This window comes from Grampus griseus, assembly GCF_964374135.1.
Source record: "Grampus griseus genome assembly, chromosome: 19".
NCBI classification, from domain to species: Eukaryota; Metazoa; Chordata; class Mammalia; order Artiodactyla; family Delphinidae; genus Grampus; species Grampus griseus.
In genome coordinates this window covers 57,868,114-57,886,967 of record NC_139013.1, presented here as the reverse complement: position 1 = coordinate 57,886,967, position 18,854 = coordinate 57,868,114, and the positions used below count along the sequence as shown (strand labels likewise).

General features: G+C 64.7%; 2 protein-coding genes across 2 annotated transcripts in view; both read left to right on the top strand.

Moving 5' to 3' along the window:
• Positions 1-9,862, top strand: part of CBFA2T3 (CBFA2/RUNX1 partner transcriptional co-repressor 3) — a 20,953-nt gene extending 11,091 nt beyond the window's left edge. Inside the window, exons 5-11 of the mRNA XM_082677409.1 lie at positions 820-1,001; positions 1,646-1,869; positions 4,720-4,805; positions 5,379-5,577; positions 6,003-6,071; positions 6,344-6,534; positions 7,763-9,862. Coding sequence (XP_082533535.1) covers positions 820-1,001; positions 1,646-1,869; positions 4,720-4,805; positions 5,379-5,577; positions 6,003-6,071; positions 6,344-6,534; positions 7,763-8,062 — 1,251 coding nt within the window. The 3' untranslated portion in view covers positions 8,063-9,862. The remainder of the gene's footprint in view (positions 1-819; positions 1,002-1,645; positions 1,870-4,719; positions 4,806-5,378; positions 5,578-6,002; positions 6,072-6,343; positions 6,535-7,762) is intronic.
• PABPN1L (PABPN1 like, cytoplasmic) lies at positions 8,951-18,854 on the top strand (the record flags this gene model as incomplete). Its single annotated transcript, XM_082677845.1, has 12 exons — positions 8,951-9,131; positions 11,248-11,380; positions 12,892-13,092; positions 14,177-14,306; positions 14,735-14,854; positions 15,444-15,556; positions 15,978-16,209; positions 16,571-16,763; positions 17,084-17,136; positions 17,636-17,742; positions 17,839-17,926; positions 18,418-18,854. 12 exons carry the CDS (start codon positions 8,951-8,953, stop codon positions 18,727-18,729), a joined length of 1,863 nt encoding a protein of 620 aa, XP_082533971.1. The 3' UTR covers positions 18,730-18,854.

The window sequence follows — 18,854 nt, the reverse complement described above, 5'->3', positions numbered from 1 at the left end:
TTTGAAACACTGTGAGAAACTTGGGGAACTGCCTTCGTTACAAATACTCAGAACTCTGGCCCTCCCAAGCGGCCTGCCGCTGCGCCCCCACCCAGCCTGGGGAGACCGCCGAGCCCCCGGGGCCCTGCCGTGCTCGCCGGGAGGCCTAGAGCAGAGCGGAGGCAGGAGGGCACGGCAGTTACGCACGGTGGTCACAGGCGGGATCTGCATTCGAATCCCGTGCCCACCCCCACGTGCCATTCTGCTCCCTGTGCTGTGGTGTCCTTACCCACAAATGTGGAACCCAGTGGTCGTGTCCAACCCCGGGAGGTGACACGCGTGACGGTCCAGAGCGGCGTGGGTACACTGATACCTTCATTCAAGGCTGGGCTGGGAACCCGCAGAAAGTGGGCAGGCAGGACCAGCCAGCGCACGTTGGGGTCTGCGGCAGGTGTGCTGGGGTCCTGCTCATCCACTGCGGTGACTGTGTGCAGGGCTGCCCCGTCCCCTCTGAGCCTCACTCTCCTTCTCCGTGCGGGCGGTCGTCTGGGGCCTGTTTCCTCAGGTGCAGGCAGCGGGTCCTGGTGAGGAGCCTGCCTCCGCCAATGCAGGAGGAAGCTTGGTGAAGGGGAGAAACCCCAAACCACTGGGTCTCATGGGGGGCGTGGTCCCGCCCTCATCCCCAGGCTGTAGCAGAGGAACTCGAGGCCCAGAGTGGTCGTGCAGCTTGCCCAGAGTCACACAGCAAGGCTGGCCACTGGCGTCCCTGCCTCACCTCCAAGCACCTGGCGCCCTGACCTCAGTCAGCAGCCAGTCCAAGCCCCTCCCCGCCCCCCACAGGCTAACCTGCCCCTGCTGCAGCGGGAGCTCCTGCACTGCGCCCGCCTGGCAAAGCAGACCCCCGCCCAGTACCTGGCCCAGCACGAGCAGCTCCTGCTGGATGCCAGCGCCTCTTCCCCCACCGACTCCTCGGAGCTCCTACCGGAGGTCAACGAGAACGGCAAGAGGAGGACACCTGACAGGTACCTGGGGGGACGGTGGAGGGGCCGGCTCTCTCCCTACCTGACTCTCGAGAGCTGCGCTGGCGCCGAGGCTTAGCGGGCACCCCAGTTCCGGGGCTGAGAGAACGCAGGCTGATACCGCGTTGCGTTCCGTGGCAGCCGCTGCCGGGTTGGTCAGGTTCAGCCTGAGGTGCGAGGCCGCCCTGTCTGGCTGTGGCGGGTTCTCCTGAGGACTCGGATGCCCCGGGAGGACAGGGGCGGAGGCAGGACAGATACTGCCTGGCCGGCATGCCCTGGCTATTTGTTCTGGACGTGCACCCCGAGTGTCCAGCAGCCCGAGGTGCCCAGGTGCCTGGGCTGGCCCGCACTGCTGGGTCATAGCGTGGGTACCTGTCCTGCTGATGGGGGAGGGTGTCTCCCCCACTCTCTCCAAGGAGGCCCAGGCTTCCTGACCACCTCACCCCAGGAGTCCCAGAGGAGGGGGAAGAGGGGCGCACCGGGCTGGGCCCCCAGCAGCTGGGTCTGATCTCTCCCATTGTTCACCTCGGTCTGTCTCCTCCTCGCTCGCTCGCTCGCTCTCTGCCCGCGCCCCGACCTTCCCGTCACCCCTCTGTCCACGGATCGTGGCCCCGTGACCACTGTCCTCTGCCTGCTCTTGGGACCAGGACCAAAGAGAACGGGTCAGACCGTGACCCTCTGCACCCGGACCACCTCAGCAAACGGCCGTGCACCCTGAGCCCCGCCCAGCGCTGCAGCCCCAGCAACGGGCTGCCCCAGCCCACGCCGCCTCCGCACTACCGCCTGGAGGACATGGCCGTGGCCCACCACTTCCGGGACTCCTACCGCCACCTCGACCCCCGGGAGCTGCGGGAGCGCCATCGGCAGCTGGGTGAGCGGCGCGCTGCGGGGGTGCACGCGTGCGCCGAGTGGAGGTGGGGGCGGGCGGAGCATCCGGGGCTGCCGTGTGCTCGTGAACGCTGGCGCTGCCCGGCCGCGTCTGTCTGGGGAGGATGGGCACTGAGGACGTGGGTGCAGAGGAGAGATTTGCGCCCCACCCCGCCTGGGCTGCGCCCAGAAGCCTGAGGGACAGCCATCTTTCCCGGGGGGCAGCTGGACGCCGCCACCTCAGGGCCAGGAGGGCCCCTCCCCATGGCAGGTGGGCGCCGTGGCTGCAGAGGTGCCTGTCCCGGGGACTCTGCAGGGCCAGGTATGGGATCTAGAGCCGCTCAGGATGCACTGGCAGCCGGGAGAGACCGGGCATGTGGGGGGTCCCCAAGTCGCAGGAGTTGCAACGCCCAGGCGCCCCGAGGGAAAGCAGGGCACCACTGAGCACACGCGGCGGGTCCTGCTACACCAAAACACCAAATCCGTAGAGGGTGGTCCGTGCAAGAACGAAGGAGATCAGGGGGGCTGGGCGCCGGGGCGACACGCCCCGGGGGCAGGTGTGCCCTTGGGCAGGTCACGTGCCCTGCAGGCCTGCTCCTCCCTGCTGGCGGGGTTTAAGAGCAGCCCCGCCTTCAGGGGGTGAGAGGGTGTTAATACAGGGCCTAGCCCAGAGTGGGTGCTGAGACCCAGCTGTCACTGGGGGTGGTGTGGCCGGTCCCGGGGGTCCTCTTGTTGGCATTGTATGTTTCGCTGGGTCCTAGAAGGCAGCACCCTGATGTGTTCTGACACACCCGTGTGATGTGTTAGCGTGCCCACATCACAGATGGGGAGACTGAGGCCCAAGGGGGTAACGGACAGGCCCAGAGTCGTCTAGCTACCACGACTGACCTTCTGACCTTCCTCTGTGCTGGGTCAAAGGGATGAATAGGATTAGCCTCCACCCCAGGGACACCCCCCCCCCAGCGGGAAACCTGGAAACAGCTGCCCCTGAGGCAGAGGCCCAGGGCGCCGATGGTGGGCCCAGAGGAAGGGTCAGCAGAGGCCTTGCCCCTGCCTCCTCCCCCCGGAAGCTTCCAGGGCCCGGGCCCAGGCCCGGGCAGCAGGTGACAGCGTCTGGCTCCCTGCAGCCGGGTCAGGCAGGTGCTAATTCCCACCCGCTTCTGCTAAAGCAAAAATAAACACCAGCTGTCAGGCAGATCTCAGCCACTATTTTGGTTGGGGCGTCGGTGCAGGCCCCAGCTCCGTGGGCAGCAGGGCAGGGCGGTGCACCGCGGGCCCCAGCTTCGTGGGCAGCAGGGCAGGGCGTCGGTGCAGGCCCCAGCTCCGTGGGCAGCAGGGCAGGGCGTCGGTGCAGGCCCCAGCTCCGTGGGCAGCAGGGCAGGGCGGTGCACCGCGGGCCCCAGCTTCGTGGGCAGCAGGGCAGGGCGTCGGTGCAGGCCCAAGCTCCGTGGGCAGCAGGGCAGGGCGTTGGTGCAGGCCCCAGCTCTGTGGGCAGCAGGGCAGGGTGCTGTACCGCGGGCTGTGGCTACTACCTCCCACCTCTGCTGCAGTTTGGGTAGGCATTTCAGGTTTGGGGGGTAAAAAAGGCCTAAGTAGACCCCAGCCCAGGAAGCATGGGCCCTGCTGGGTCACAGTGGGATGAGCATATTCAGTATTTTAAAAAGTGTAGGAGGAGCTGCTGTGAGGAAGCCAGACGCTGCCCTGCTGGTGTGAATTTCTCAGCTCTCAGTTGTTTGTTTTGTTTCTGATTATGGGGTGTGGGCACCCCATTGTTTCAGTCTCTGGAGCTATACCAGCCAGCGGCTAAGGGCACAGCCCCAGCTCCAGCCGACCTCGCTTTACTTTGGTCCACATGTCCCTGTAACCAGCCTCAGTTTCCTCATCTATAAAATGGAAATAACGGCAGGACCCCTCCCCCCACACACGGTTGGAGGTTGAGGCAGGGATGAACCCGTAAAGCCCTTAGCACAGAGCCCTGCTCCACACCCAGGGCCCTCCCCTCCATCTCGTCTCCCGGGAGTCTTATCACACCTCCGGGAGGCAGGCAGGGTGGGGGAAACTGAGGCCACAAGCAAGACAAAGGGCCCAGGTCCCATGGGGAATGAGTGTCAGGGCTCTGGCTTTTCCCGACCCCACTGTTTCCCAGGAGGCCACACTTACACCTGCTCACCTGAGACCCAGCAGATAAGCCGGATCACCCCTCTTCCCAGGCTGGAGCTCGGCCCAGGGGACACAGAGGTGAACAGGCCACACTGGCCCTGCCCTGGGGACTGACACAGTCTGTTGGCAGGACTGAGGATAAGCAAAGTAGCACCTATAGTTACTACACAACCAGAGATACATGGGGCTTAAGGGAGCCTGAGAGCCCAAGGCTGCTGAGGAGGAAGGAGCCTGGGACCCGTGCTTTGAAGGACGCATAGGAGTCCGGGAAGCAGTAAAGTATGGGTGAAGCCAGGCAGCCACAGGAGGCCCTGAGCGGTGGGGAAGCCCCTTGACTGAGGTCTGAGGCCACTATGCCAGCAGCAGGGGGCAGAAAGAGTGAGAGTGGCTGGATTTGGAGGTGGGGGAGGGGTGGCCAAAGCGCGGGATGGGGACAGGGGTCTCTTCCTCCGAAGCATGAGTAGAGGCCAGGCCTGTTCTGAGCCCCCAGGGAAGTGGGCATACGGTCAGTGCCCTGGGCTCTCTTCCTCACCTCTCCACGGGAGGGCACAGCCCGTGGGCGGGGCCTGCGGCAGGGGCGTGCGTGGGGGCGGGGCCTGCGGCAGGGGCGTGAGCAGAGGCGGGGCTTGATGAGCGGGGGCGGGGCTTGGGAGCGGGGGCGGGGGCGGGGCCTGACCTTCGGCCTCCTCCGCAGCCGTGCACGGGTCCCGGCCTGAGGAAGTGATTGACCACAGGCTCACGGAGCGCGAGTGGTCAGAGGAGTGGAAGCACCTCAACAACGTGAGTGTCCAGGCCCGGGCCACGGGGCGTCGCAGCAACTCGCAGGCGCTCTGCCCAACCTGCGGGCGCTGCGGGGGCAGGGCTCGTGTGCGCCCCTTTGGCCCCGCGCCCGCCTGTCTAGGGTCGCCCGTGCGCTCCCGGTCGGCCCCTCAGCACCCTCCCTTCTAGGGCCCCGCGGACCGTCTCCCGGAGAAAGGCCCCCTGGCCGCGGGGGTGGGACCCCTTTAACACCGTTTTCAGGGTCATCCCTGCCCCGCGTCCTTTTGGGGAGGGGAGCCCAAGAGAGCGGCGCTGGCCCGTCTGCTTCGCGGGGCAGGCCGCTCCTCGAGGGCTGCAGGGAGAGCCCCAGCCCTGGGTCGGGACAAGCCTCCGCGCCGGTGTGGTGCCCCGGGCGCCCCCCCAGCCCCGCCCAGCTGCTCGGTGTCTTTCCGGGCAGTGGAGGTGGGTTTTCAGGCCGCAGCCTTGAGCCCCCTTGGGAAGGCCTGGCGGGCGGGCTGGCCGGGCCCGGAGTGTGGGGCAGTGTCCCGGCTGTCCTCGTCATCGAGTGGCTCACCCGGCCCCGCGTGCCCGCAGCTCCTGACCTGCATCATGGACATGGCCGAGAAGACGCGGCGCTCGCTCACCGTGCTGCGCCGCTGCCAGGAGGCCGACCGCGAGGAGCTCAACCACTGGATCCGGCGCCACAGTGACGCCGCCCAGGACAGCAAGAAGGGCCCCGCGCCCGCCGCCCGGCCCCTCGGCAGCTCCGCGGGCGCTGAGGGCTCTCAGCTAGGTGTGCTCTGTGGGCGCGCGCGGGGCACCGGAGCCGGGGCCACCACTCGCCACGGCAGCGCCCTCACACGGCCCTGCAGTGAAATAGCACCCAACACCGTGTAACCTGGGAAAGAGGGGCTGCCTGACCCGCTGGGAGGCCCAGCTCTCGGCTCCGATAGGCCAGGGGCCCGGCGCTGGGAGGCCCCTGCATGATGGCCGTGGAGACGCAGAGGGGCCAGGCTCGGCCCAGCTCCCAGCCGAATCCAAAGCCCATCGGCTCCCGAGGGTCTCCCTTCCTGACATCACCCTGCTCCCCCCGCCCAGCAACTGATAACAGGGTTTCCACCATGGGTATCTTGGGGCCCCAAGATCACACACCCTGCCCCCATGGCCCAGTCAGGTGGGCCCCGTCCTGTGTGTGATGCCGGCCTTCCTGTGTTTCAGATGTCCACCGGGAGTCCGTGCCTCGGACCCTGTCCAGCTACGTGCCCGAGGAGATCTGGAGAAAGGCTGGTGAGTGGGGGTGGCCCGGGGCCCCAGACCCCCTCGCCCTCCCCGTCTGCGTCTGCGTCTGCGTGGGGGTCCCTGCGGGCGCGCCCGGGCCTGTTGATTCAGAATGTGGGCGTGGGCCCGGTCCCCGCCCTCCAGGGGACGGTCCTCTACACTACAGTAGAGGGCTGGCTTTGCAGGTTTCCCCCGCTATCATTCGTGCCCCCGGGGCTGTGGGCAGGGGAGACCCTTCTGGGCCGGTCCAGGTGCCGACCAGCCGGGGGCGTCCTGTGCAGAGGAAGCAGTGAACGAGGTGAAGCGGCAGGCGATGTCGGAGCTGCAGAAAGCCGTGCTGGACGCCGAGCGCAAGGCCCACGAGCTCATCAGCATGGAGCGAGCCAAGATGGAGCGGGCCCTGGCCGAGGCGCGGCGGCAGGCCTCCGAGGACGCCCTCACCGTGGTCAACCAGCAGGAGGACTCCAGCGAGGTAGGGCCGCCCGCCCTCCCTGCCCCCCACACACACCCAGTCCGGGGCCAGAACCCCACTCTACCGCCTCCCGGTCACGTGCTTCCCGGCCACGTGACCTTGGGCAGCCCCGGGGCCCCTCGACCCCACACGGCCTGGTGAGGCAGGTCCTGTGGGTGTCCCCATTGTACAGATGTGGACACTGAGGGCTCCAGAGGGTAGATGGCTTACCCCAGGTCACTCCCTAGGAGGTGGTGGGGCCGTTATTTGAACCCAGGCTGGCAGACGCCAAGGTTCCCTCTAAGCTGTGAGAGCAGAGGCGAGCAGTGGGGCGTGAGAGTCACCGTGTTGGTACCTGCGCGTCCACTGCGTTCTCTCCTTGTCTGAGAAGCACTTGGACGGCAGAGAGGCCAGGAGGAGGGGGAGGCTCTCCAGGGGTCCTGGGACTGTCCAAAGGCCCCTGGAGCCGTCTGTGCTGAGCTGGCCCCGAGGGGGCAAGGGGAGCAGGGACACAGAAGGACATCCTGTGGCGCTTCAGGCCGTGGACGTGCGCAGGGAGGACGGTGGGCGTCAGGGAAGCCCGCTAGCGGTACCGTCCGTCCGAGCAGTCCTTGAGGGAGTGAGCCGGCAGGAATCTGGGGAGCAGCAAGGGTGGGGCGGGGAGCATGCCTGCAGAGTGTGGCCAGCAGGAGGCTTTGGGGGCTAAATGGGCGCTTGGGCCTTTCTCCCAGGGTGGTTTAGCTTCCCCGTCCCACAGCCTGGGCTGCTGCCTCCGGCCTTTCGCTGGAATCCCTGCCCACCTTCTGCTCATGTGGGCAGCTGGGGTCGTCGCTTGTTACAGAAAAAAGGATCAGAGGCCCAGTGGTAGGGGAAGGACGGGACCTCAGCAGCTGTGGCTGCGCAGCCCACCTCTTTACTCTGCCAGGGCTGCCACGTTCTGGTATCGGGGCCCTGGCGAGGCCAGGAGGGCTTCCTGGAAGAGAGGGAGGGGGTTGTGACCCACCGTGAACCTGTCTGGGGTGGGCTGGAGTTGTGGGAGCCCGTCCCCCCAAACGGCCCAGCTGAGGGGCCGAGTCTGCAGAGGGTCATCGCAAGCTGGGGCTTTTCTCTTGTTGCCCGGTGATGTCGTGGCTGGGTCTGAGCAGGTGTGTTTGGAGTGTGTGCTTCCCTGGTCCGCAGCCAGGAAGGGTACTCTGGGGACCTGGGGGGCCGGCCCGGGCCACCTCTGACCGTGCCCCCTCACATTCAGAGCTGCTGGAACTGCGGGCGCAAGGCCAGCGAGACGTGCAGCGGCTGCAACGCGGCCCGCTACTGCGGCTCCTTCTGCCAGCACAAGGACTGGGAGAAGCATCATCACGTGTGCGGCCAGAGCCTGCAGGGCCCCTCGGCCGCAGCGGCCGAGCCAGTGCCCGGACAGCCCGACGCCACCCCAGGCCTGGGCCCCTGCCTGCCCCCGGCCGCCGCCAGCCCCAGCGAGGCGGGCTCCACGGGGCCCTCCCGCCCCGGCTCCCCCGGCCCGCCCGGCCCGCTGGACGCCGCGCCCCACTGACCCGCCCGGACCCGGTGCCCATCGACCCACCCAGCCCCGCCCGGCCCGCTAGACGCGCGCCCAGACCTGGGAGCCAACCTTGGGAGTCACTGCTGCTACTGCTTCTCTCCAAAAGAAAACAGAACCAACAGGACTGCATCAATGCAACTTCTCAGCTACCTGACGATCACGCCTCAACCTCTCGCGCATCCTGAGAAACCACCCGACGAGCTTTAGGTAGCCGGACGGACGCCGGCCGGAGGTGACCGGCTTGTCCACACCCGCCTCTCCCTCTTTCTCTCTTTCCTCTCATTTTTCTCTCTTTATGACTTTCACACACTTTATCTTCAATGAAAAAATCTAATTGTTTGGTGGCTTATATTTTCATTGAAGAATTTTGGGGGGCTGTTTGGCAAAAGAGCTACTCAGAACTGGACAAAGAAAACTGTGGGGTTTGTTTTCCCCCTTCCTGATTCAAAAGGGAAAAAGAAAACTGTTCTTTTGTAGCCGGAGATCTGAGCCGCTGTGTCCCGGAAGCCACCCCCCAGGGTGTGTGGCCGGTGCAGCGAGGACGGTTAGAAAGATGTCAATTTCAGACTCAAGAAGTAATTTTTGCTTTCAGGGTTTTTTTTTTTTCCTTTAATGTCAAACTGTTTGGCTTTAAGTAGAAATCCAAAAAGTTTTTTTAAAAAAAGGTGAAGGAAGCATACCTGTAAACTACCTTGCCAGCTAGCCAGCCAAGGACGCCGGACACACCTCTGCTCCAAAGGAAATCCAAAAAGCAAACACGACAAGTCCAAATCCACAATTTTTTTGTCGCTGCCAAAGTATTTATTTCACTGTCTTACTCTACGCCTGGGCTTGTTCAGATGTCGGTCTTTTGCTTTGATTCTGTTCGGGGGGGTTGGGATGTTGGGGTTTGAAGTGTTTTGTCCGACAAAAAGCGACTTCTTTCTTTTCAACTCGACAGCAGCACCTCCGCCGGGGCCGGGTGGGGTGGGCAGCTCGGCCCTCGGCACCCACGCGTGCGTGCCCGTCTGCGTGTGCACCCGGGGCACGCCCAGCGTGCGTCTGCACACGCGCAGGGAGGGTACCTCGTCTGTCCTCACTCCATCTGTGAATTTCCGTCACATTTCATTCTTTCCATTGGTGAAAAAGAAGTGCTCACGTGTCCTTCCCAGAGAGAACATAATTCTGAGACGAAACTGTGACAATCTTTTGGGTTGATTCTTGACTGCGTTTCAAAGCGCGAGGAGACAGCAACTGCGCCTTCAACTGTTGCTTCTCGTTGTCATCCTCTACCTCTGCTGCCCGCTCCGAGAAGCCTCCCGCCCACCTCGTCTTTCCGTCCCAGCCCCTGTGTCTCCTGCAGCTCCACACTTCTGCAGAAAAAGGAAAAAAACGACAAAGGAAAGCAATCCGCCCTCCCCGCACCTTCTGGAGACTTGATCAGCTGTATATAACCCTGCATTTTTGTCTAGCTGTTCCTCAGGGGATGTTCTCTCCGAAATCCCCCCGCCAAGCCTAGCCCTGTCCCCCCACCACACTCAACTCCCCCAGCGATCTCAAGGAGGAAATAAAAGAATAAGGAAATTCTGATCTGTACCCAGTGGGAGAACAGACAGCAAACACGGTCTCCGATCTGTGTTTTCTTGCATGGCTGTAAGGAGTTCCCTGGACTGGAGTGCAATAGTGACCAGCTACTGAAACCGGGTGCCCAGGGGCCCCACCGAGAGGAAGAGGTCAATAGTCTGCGATAATGTGAATGTATATAGTCCTTGCAGAGGTCCAAATGATGATATTCATGGTGATGATAATAAAGAAGAGATGTTTGCCAAATAAAAAAAAAATTAAGAGAAACCATGGAAGTATGTAAAGTTCAGGAACTAGGTTTTCAAAGAAAGCCGAACTGCGGTCCTACGGGGAGCAATGGGTTTGTTGATCGCTGTTACTTTTCAGAGTTGTAAGAATTCACCCTTTGAGTATTGCCAGGAAGGATTCCATCGGTACACAGACCAGGTCCCATCCGAACCCCACCTGGCAGGAGCCCTAACTCTGACCATCGAGCTAGACCTATCTCACCCTCCAGAAAGCTCCCGGGCCGCCTGGGGCTGCAGGGCCACCCGCCTCTCAGAGGCTCGCTTCTGTGGGTTTCAGAAGACCAGGGGCCAGGTGGGATTCGGCTCTCGTGAGGCAGCGGGCGCCCACCCGTCATGTTTCCAGTCTGCTTTCTCTCTCGCGAGACTTGAACCTGTCAGAAGGGCGGGTGTGCACGTGCTGTGACGTAGCCCCGCCTCTCCCCTCGGACTCCGTTCCCACGAGGTTGTGCCGGTGAGGGTGGCGCCCTGGGCGTGCTGGGGTGTGGGTGTGGAGGTCTGAGGCCCTGATGTCAGGACTGCGGGGTGAGTCCTGGCTGGGAGGAGCCCCTCACCTGCAGCCCCGCGGGTGTGCTTTGCCGGCCTCTGTTCCTCTTCCCCTCGCAGGGTCCCCTTTGATTTCAGGCAGGCGCGCCAGGGCTGGCCAGCTGGTGCCATCGGGCCAGACCAGCCTGCAGGGCCGGACCACAGGCTGAGGGTCCGAGGTGGGGACGGCCCCTTCCACCCCAGCTGTTGGGAAGAGGTAACCTCAAGCCAGCTAGGAAAGGCCACCTTCTCTGTGTGACCCCCATACCCGTATCTCATATACCAAGACCTTCCTCTGGCCAGGGCTACAGAAGCCTGGCACGAGGGGCCGGCCAGAGGCCGACAGACGTAGCCCCGGCCAGCAGAGGGGGTCCGCAGGGTCAGAGGGTGGCAGCCAGGTGGGCGGGGCTGGCAGCGAGGAGGCTGAGGCCCAGAGGGGGCGGGAGGGGGTGTCCCTGGGGGCGACGTGTCAGCGGATGCCGGGTGTGGGCTGGGTCACACCAAGCAGGCGGCTCCTTCCGTCCAGGGCCCCTTCCGTGCTTCGGGAGCCGGCATGTCTGTTGGTCGCTGTGCTCAGGCCCTGTGTGGCCAAAGTGCTCACAGAGAAGGCAAACTGCCAATGAGTAGCTCTGGTCGGGGAGTGGGGGCGGCCGGGGCTGGAGCTGCTGGTGGTCTGTGTTCGCCCTGCCTTCCTTATGCAAAGAGGGCGTCTGGACAGAAGGGGGTCCAGCTCAGAGGCCGGCCTGCCCTGCTGCCTCCCGAGCTTGTGGGCCGTCGGTGTGCGCGTGAGGGTCTCTTCCCCAGGGGCCGAGATCGGACCCGCTGGTGAGCCCAAGCTCGGTGAGATGCGGCTGCTGGCAGACCCTCCCTCCCCCACAAGTCCAACCCAAACGGCAGCATCACCCTGTTCTGAGGCCAAGCGCCACAGGAGGGCAGAGTGAGGCGGGCGGCGGCCGGAGCTCCCGGCCCACAGGGCCGAGTCAGGGAGATGCACAGGCTGGGACAGCAGATGCTGGCGCCGGGGTCCCCTCACCCCCGGTGGAAAGCGCCCTGACGTGTGACCCTTCGACCTTTCCCACCCCCGCCTCTCTTTCTCTTAGGACGTGTCATTGTCCCCAGGGGGTGGTGTCTGGGGGGTGTTCTCTTGACAAAGACCAGTGCCTACCACTACCCCTGTGGACAGGCTGGCACACCCCAGACCCCGTCAGCATCACGAGGGTTCCCGTCCCCAGGACCAAAGGAAAGCCTTGGGTGCTACCAGGGAAGAGAGGAGAGCTGGAGAAAGCCTTGGGGCCAGGAGGGTAAGGGCCGTAGTGCAAGAGGAGCCTGCCTCCCGGGAAGGGGCCGCCCTGTGGGGCTGCTCATCAGGGCCCGAGAGGTTCAGTGGCGGAGGGACACAGGTGGGAGGGAGCGCTGCTTCCGGTTTCATCCCAATGACAGCGTGGAGAGGGATCGGGACAGGCCCTAACTTCCTCCTATTTGCCAGTTTCTCCAAATACATCCTCAAAATGACACCAAAGTCCAGTCCCTGGCGCCGCCCACCTTGCCTGCCCCAGCTCACTGCAGCGTGTCTGTCTGGCCATGATCCTGCCCGTCCCTTCAGCCTACCTACAATTACTTATTGATTCTTTTATCAGTTCACCCTTCTGACCAATCCTGTCATCTCTCTGGCCATTCATCCATACACCCATTCCATCCATTCATCCATCCAGTCACTCATCCATCCATCCACCCATCCATCTGTCCATCTATCCATCCATCCATCCATCCACCCACCCATCTGTCCATCTGCCCATCCATCTGTCCATCCACCCATCCATCCATTACTCTATCGCAGCTATCACTTGGTCCTCCGTTCATCCTTTCACCATCCACCTGTCTGCACACCACACATGTGTCTCCCATCTAATCCACACAACCACGCCTCAGTCCATCCCCAGCCAGAACCCAGTGTAGCGTCACCAACTCCCTCAGTGATCCAAAGCCGTGGGGGTGCTTCGGGTCCCCTGTGGCCTTGGCCACCCCCTCCCAGTGCCCCTCCCATTGGTCCAGGCCTGCTCCCGGGACAGATAAGGTTCTGCTGCAGACGTGGGCAGATTGGACCAATGTCCCAGCAACAGCTCTGGCCAGTCTGGGCCCGCCTAGCAAGTGTGGTGGCCGTGGGCCAGGAGAGACGCTAGAGGTGGCCCGCACAGCTGCTCAGGGGCCCTGTGACCGGGACCACCAGTCGGGGAGCGCACATTCCCTGGCAAGTCCCAGACATTGCGGTTTGGCGCCACTCACTCCTCTCCTTGTCACCAGGGGTCACTGCCTGGAGGTGTCCCCAGGAAGGGAGGGGCAAGACAGAGCCCCGTGCTGGCCTCCCTAAGACGCCAGTACTCCTGGAGCCCCTGCTCCCGGGGGCTCATGCCCGGCTCTGCCTCACCCCTATGCCCGTCTTCCATCCAGGGGTCGTGGGGTGGGTGTCCCTGTGGCCCTAGAGGCGCAGCACACTCTCCCAGCCCCGGCTCTCCCTGGGCGCCTCAGCCCCACACCTGCCTGCGGGCTCCCGCGACCTACGGGGCTCTTCCTGCGCCCCCCGCGGGATCACCTCCTGCTGGCAGGAGAGGAGGAAGAAGAGGTTGCAGCGAGCCTGGACACGGTGCACAGGTGAGGCCCGGGGAGCCGGCTGTCTGGGCAGCCACCTGCACAGTCCCCGGCGTTCCAGAGAACTCTGGAATCTGCCTGCTTCCCGTTGCTTTTGCTTCAATTCAGCCAGACCCTGGAGTGCCTCCCCAGAGACCCCTTAGAGCAGTAACTCGACGTCGGGACTCAAGGGGAGCCTGGCTTTAAACGTTAGAATGAAGGACAAGGGGGGGCCTAGCCAGGCCAGCCTCCGTGGGCCGAGGGGCTCGGGCAGCCTCGTGGGCAATGGATTGACTGTCCACTTCCTCTTCATGTGATTTTATTTTTTAATTCCCCCAGAGGGGTTGGACCGAGAGTGCTGGGTCACGTTCCTCGGTGCCAGGCAGGGTCCTGGTGGCCACCCTCCCGTGTCCCCCCATCTCTCTGTTCGCGGCCGCGTGGGTTCTGTGTCATGGAATAAAGCCGCCGTTCACCATCACGGGCTCCGCCTCTCCTTGGGTCCCTGGCGACTCCGCCTAAGCCCGTTTCACACACTGATTCACCAGATTTGTGTTGGGGGGCTTTCTCGGTGACAGGCAGGAGGGACAAGAGGGGGTGCACCACGCCACAGGGGTGGACAAACGTGTAGTGCAGGGTCGGGGCGTGAGCGGGACGTGGCGGATGACCTCTGCCTCCTGAGTTCCGGCCAAGTGGGGTGAACTCTCGAAGGTTGTGTCCTCGAGGTGGTCGGGACGACCTCGGACCCCAGATGACACGCTCGTGGCTTCAAGGGCTCGAGCCCCCCTGCCTGTGCCCATGTGGGCACCTCCCACAAGACCCTGAGGAGCCAGGGTGTCCCAGATGTGGTGTCCCGGCTCACAGGGCAGGTCCCACCCCTAGTGGGTGTGCAGGGCTAGGGCTCTGGGCTCACGGGTGGCCCCTGGGAGGAAAGAGGTGTTATTAATACTCGGGCCCAGCCTGGAACATGGTGTATTTTGAAAGGCGTCACTGGAAAGGCCAGCATGGGGGCAAGCCTGTCCGCACGCCAGGCAACTGGCCGGCGCCCCAGCCGGGCCTGGTGTGTCAGCAGTCCCGGCACAGAGGGGATGACAGCGATTTTCCATTGTAGAGGTCTGAGCTCAGAGGGAGGCTGGCCGGGCCGGGCCCGAGTCCAGCCGGCCCTTGGCTTGGACGCAGCCTTCCTGGTGTCCCGCCTCCCACCTGGAGGTAGAGGGAAGGGCCTGGGCGAGGGGCCCTCCGTGGGGTCTCGGCCCACAGGAGAGGGGGCCTGACTGCCCCGAACCATGGGAGAAAGACCCGCGGCAGCCGCACTTCTGTCCTCATCCAGCCAGCCTTGGGCTGGGGCCCTGTCCTCAGTGCTGCCCTTGAGGCACTCTGGCCATCCGGGAAGGACCTGGGGACGTGTAACTTACACAGGTCAGACAGAGGGTGAGGCCCGGGCACCGTGGCCACAAGAGGGAGATGGAGCAATCAGGAAGGCTTCCTGGAAGCAGCAGCACAGTGAGAATAGTGCCCCCTGGAGCCTCACACATGCAAGTGCATGAAGCCATGTGCAGCCGGGGGTGGGGGGTGGGGGGAAGGGGGTGTTGCAGGCAAGGAGGGCCGGGAGCTGGGAGGCCAGGCCTGCAGGCTTACAGCCAACTCAGGCCGGCTCCTTTCCCTGCAGGGCCCGGGGGGGTTCAGCCTCCACGGAGGTGAGAACAGAGCCGGGAGGAGAAAGGCAGCCACGGCGGCCCCCACTTCCCTCCAGGGCGCACGCCTCGTCCCCCCATCCACGGCCCCCAGGGTTCGTTCACAGGCTGCAACTCTCCCCTCCCCCAACTCCACATTCCCAGGGAAGAGACCCTACCAGCGATGGTCTGGAGGGTGGGATGTGGGCTGGGTGGGCACACGCGCCCAGAAGGGCCCCCCATAAACACGTCAGCAGGATGGAAAAGGCATGGCAGGAGCTCCCCCAAGACGACGCCAGGGGGAGAAGAGGCCAGAGCAGCTGCTAGGGAGGACAGACGGAGGATAGCAGGGCACCCAGGGACACAGGCCTGCAGCTGCCCTGGGGGAGAGAGAGGAATGGGGCGGGACTTGACAGACTGCCTTGAGGCCCCCAGTATCCAGGCCTGACCTGCACAGAATTCATCATCGTGCCCTGCGGCCCGGGCAGGGACCCGGCTTCGTTACGTGGTTCCCACCTAAGAGCTGGCCCAGAATTGGGGTGGGGAGGGGAGGGACCGCAGGGAATCCAGGAGAGGTCAGGAGGAGGGATGTCACTCCTTCTGGCCCAGGACCCTGCCCTGGCCCGGCCCGAGAAGCCGCTGACCTCGTGGCACTCCCCTACCCCCCACCCCCAGACCTTTGTTCAAGCTGTTTCCTCCGCCCAGGCCACGCTCACCCGGCTCTGCCTGACCCAACCCTTGAAGGCCGGCTCAAATGCCACCTCCTCCAGGAAGTCTGCTCTGACCCCCTGTGCCCCACCCGTGCTCTGCACACTCAGGTAACTTGCTTCCCCCCCGCGTCATCCTAACCGTGGCCGGCCACTGGAGGCGTGACACAGCGAGGTGGGGGGACCTGCGACCCCTTAGCTTCCTGGCTCCTGCATCGTGGCGGGTGAGGCCGAGCTGTCGCCAGGAGGCCCTCCCGGCTGTGCCGCAGCTGCACCCTCTCCCAGAGGGGCCGGCCAGTGAGGAAGAAGGGCACCGGGGCGGGGGTCCAGCCTCTGACCCCTCAGGGCTCGGAAGCCAGGGTGGAGGCTTGGCGCAGCCGGGAGGCCTCTGAGGCCTCTAGTGGGAACACCTGGCCTGGGGGAGGGCTTAAAGCCCGGGAGGGTGCAGGCAGGTGCCGGCAGGCAGCGTGGAGGCGAGCGCGCAGGCTCTGCCGGCCCCTCCTGCCCCATCCGCCATGTGGCCCTTCCTCAGCCGCGCTCTCTTCCCGCCCCCCACTGAGGCCTGGCTGAGGAGGGCTTCTTCAGACCCCGAGGCCCAGGGCTGGGGGGCCTGGAGCCAGGCCGAGAAGAGCCCTCTGGGCCCGGGGGCTGGAGACACGGAGGAGGAGGAGACGGGGGAAGCGGAAGAGCGCGAGGAAGACGCAGGCTTCTTGCTGTCTGTCCTGGAGAGGGGGGACCTGGCCGAGTGCCCGTTAGCTGACCAGGTAACAGCGGCGCCGAGCGCCTGGTGGAGGCCGGCTGGGATCTCGGGAACCTGGGGAACGCTGTGCATGGGGGCAGGGGGACGGACGGCTGCAGCTCTGACCCCAGGGGTGAGAGGGCCAAGAGGGCCACTGTCCCCACGCCTGGAAGAGGGTCTAGGGACGCCCACCTGTGCACGGGCTGGAAGAGGCAGTGTGGCCTCTCCGGCCTGAAGGGGACTTTGTGTGTTGGGGGTGGATTACAGGGGCTTCTCTCCAGGCCCGAGTCCGTGTGGTCTTCCCTTTTCCCCCCGCCCAGGGAGCCCCCAGCATGACCCTGAGAACAGGCAGGGTCAGGCCCCCTTCCCCTCTGCACTCCCTTCAGCGGAGCCTGGGGGCTGTCCCGCCTCCGGGCTCAGCCTGGGCCGTGTGCTGGCAGGAGCTGGAAGCCATCAGACTGAAGCTGTGGGCCATGGAGCAGGCCCAGCGACCGGAGCCGCCCGGGGAGCAGGGCCCAGAGGGGGAAGAGGAAGACGCCAGGGCCCTGCTGGCCGGGAAGCTGCTGAGCCCCGAGACGGGTAGGAACCAGAGGGCCAGGCTGACCCCTTCCCTGGGCTGTGGCCCGCAAGTCCTCGGGCACAAGGGTAAATGCGGTTGAGCTGTGCGCTGCTGCAGGAAAAGTGTGGGCTCCCGGGGAAAGGCCAGGGTGTCCATGAGGTCCGGCCCGGCAGTGGTCCTTCTACATAGGCCCCAAGGGGTGCTCTTCCCCAAGAACCCGGGTGTCCCTCTTCCCCGAGGAGCGAGGACTGAGCCACCAGCCTGAGGCGCCTGCCCTTAGCAGCTGCCGGAGGCCCCTGCCAGGCCAAGCCCCCTGGTCCTGAAGCCCCTCTCTCCACAGACAGCCCCACGGAGGCGGTGGAGGCCGATCACAGATCCGTCTACGTGGGCAACGTGAGTGGGGGGAGGGGGGCGAGGTGGGGTCGGCCCAGCAGCACTGGCTCTGCAGCCGCCTCCTGGCTGTGAGGATTAAAGGAAGGGACAGTATGGGTAGCAAACTCAGAAGCCACATAGGCCTGGAAGCGAGAAGCAGGAGGGGGGGCTCTGATGAGGGGGCTGTCCCCATGAGGGAGCGTGGACCCTCTGTGGTCAGGCCTGATTTCCCACTGTGGGCTGGGATTTGGAATTTCCACGTGAAATCTCCCAGTGGGCAGATTATTGGCAACGAGTTCCACTTGAAAAAGCCACGCACCCTTTGCATAGGCCAGTAAACTTGGGGAGCATTCATCTGGATATCCAGTCCACTCCCCCGGCAGGGGGCGCGCAGAGGTCTAGGCGACCACCCTCACCCTGGGGCCCAGTCACCCCCTCTCTACCAAGAAAACGTGCTGCAGGAGACCCTGGGAGGCGGGGGCCCCTGCAGAAGGCCCCCCACCAGGGTCCATGCCTGTAGGTGGACTACGGGGGCACAGCCCAGGAGCTGGAGGCCTATTTCAACCACTGCGGGGAGATCCAGCGGGTCACCATCCTGTGCGACAAGTTCTCCGGACACCCCAAGGGGTCGGTTGGGGCTTCGGGGAGGGGCCGGGCGCCCGGGGGGCGGGGACACCTCTGTGTGGGTGAGCGTGGCCCTCACCTGCCTCTGCCCTGCCCCAGCTATGCATACATAGAGTTTGCCACCGAGAGCTCGGCCCAGGCCGCTGTGGAGCTGGACAAGAGCGTCTTCCGAGGCCGGGTCATCAAGGTGCGTGTCCCCCACCAGTCACTGCGGGGGCGGGGGTGGGGGGTGGGGGGAGCGCTCTGCTCTGAGCTTGTCTACGTTAACCTATTAATCCCCGAGGGGACAGGCAAAGCAGGCAGCCGCACCAGCCTGACCCTTCTCCAGTGCCCGGTGTTTGGGCACATCCTCCGGCTGGTGTGGGGGCACCTCAGACCCCAGTGGGTTTGGCTGGGTGTACGCCCTGGGGAGGCTTCCTTCCTGACGCCCCCTGCAGGGGGAGATGTTGGCTTGACAGGGCCTGGGAACAGGTTAAGATCTGATGCCTCAGGCAGCCCCATGCCCTGGGGCCGCCAGGGCCTGGTGGGTGCTGGGGCCTGTGTTCACCTGCCTGTGAGCCTTCAGCAGGGAAACGCAGGAAGGCTTCCTGGAGGCAGCTTTAGCCCTGGTCTTGGCCCTGGGCTGGGGAGGAGGGTGTGAGAACAGAGGTCTCAGGCGGACTCGGCCTTTGGTTCCAGGTGCTGCCCAAAAGAACCAATTTACCAGGGATCAGCTCCACGGACCGCGGGGGCCTTCGGGGACACCCAGGCGCCAGGGGGGGACCCTTCCCCCACAGCAACTTCCAGGGCGGGGCCCGTTTCAGACCACGGGGGCGGAACCGGTGGGCCGGGCCCTGGGAGGGCGGGATCCTATTGGAGCGGGGCCCGGTGGGCGGGGCTCTGTTGGGCCTGGCTGGGTCCGGTGGGCGGAGCCCTGGAGGCCGCTCGCCCCCCGGCCTCTCTCCGGGCAGGGGGCGCGGAAGATTCTCGCCGTGGTATTCACCGTATTGAAGGGAGGGCCCGATTTTGAGAGTGGGGCTGCCGCTGGGTCAGGAGTAGACAGCCGTGCTCCTCGTGCGACCATTTACTCCGCGCAGAATAACTATCCGTCCCCCTTCCCTCGGCGGGAGGACAGC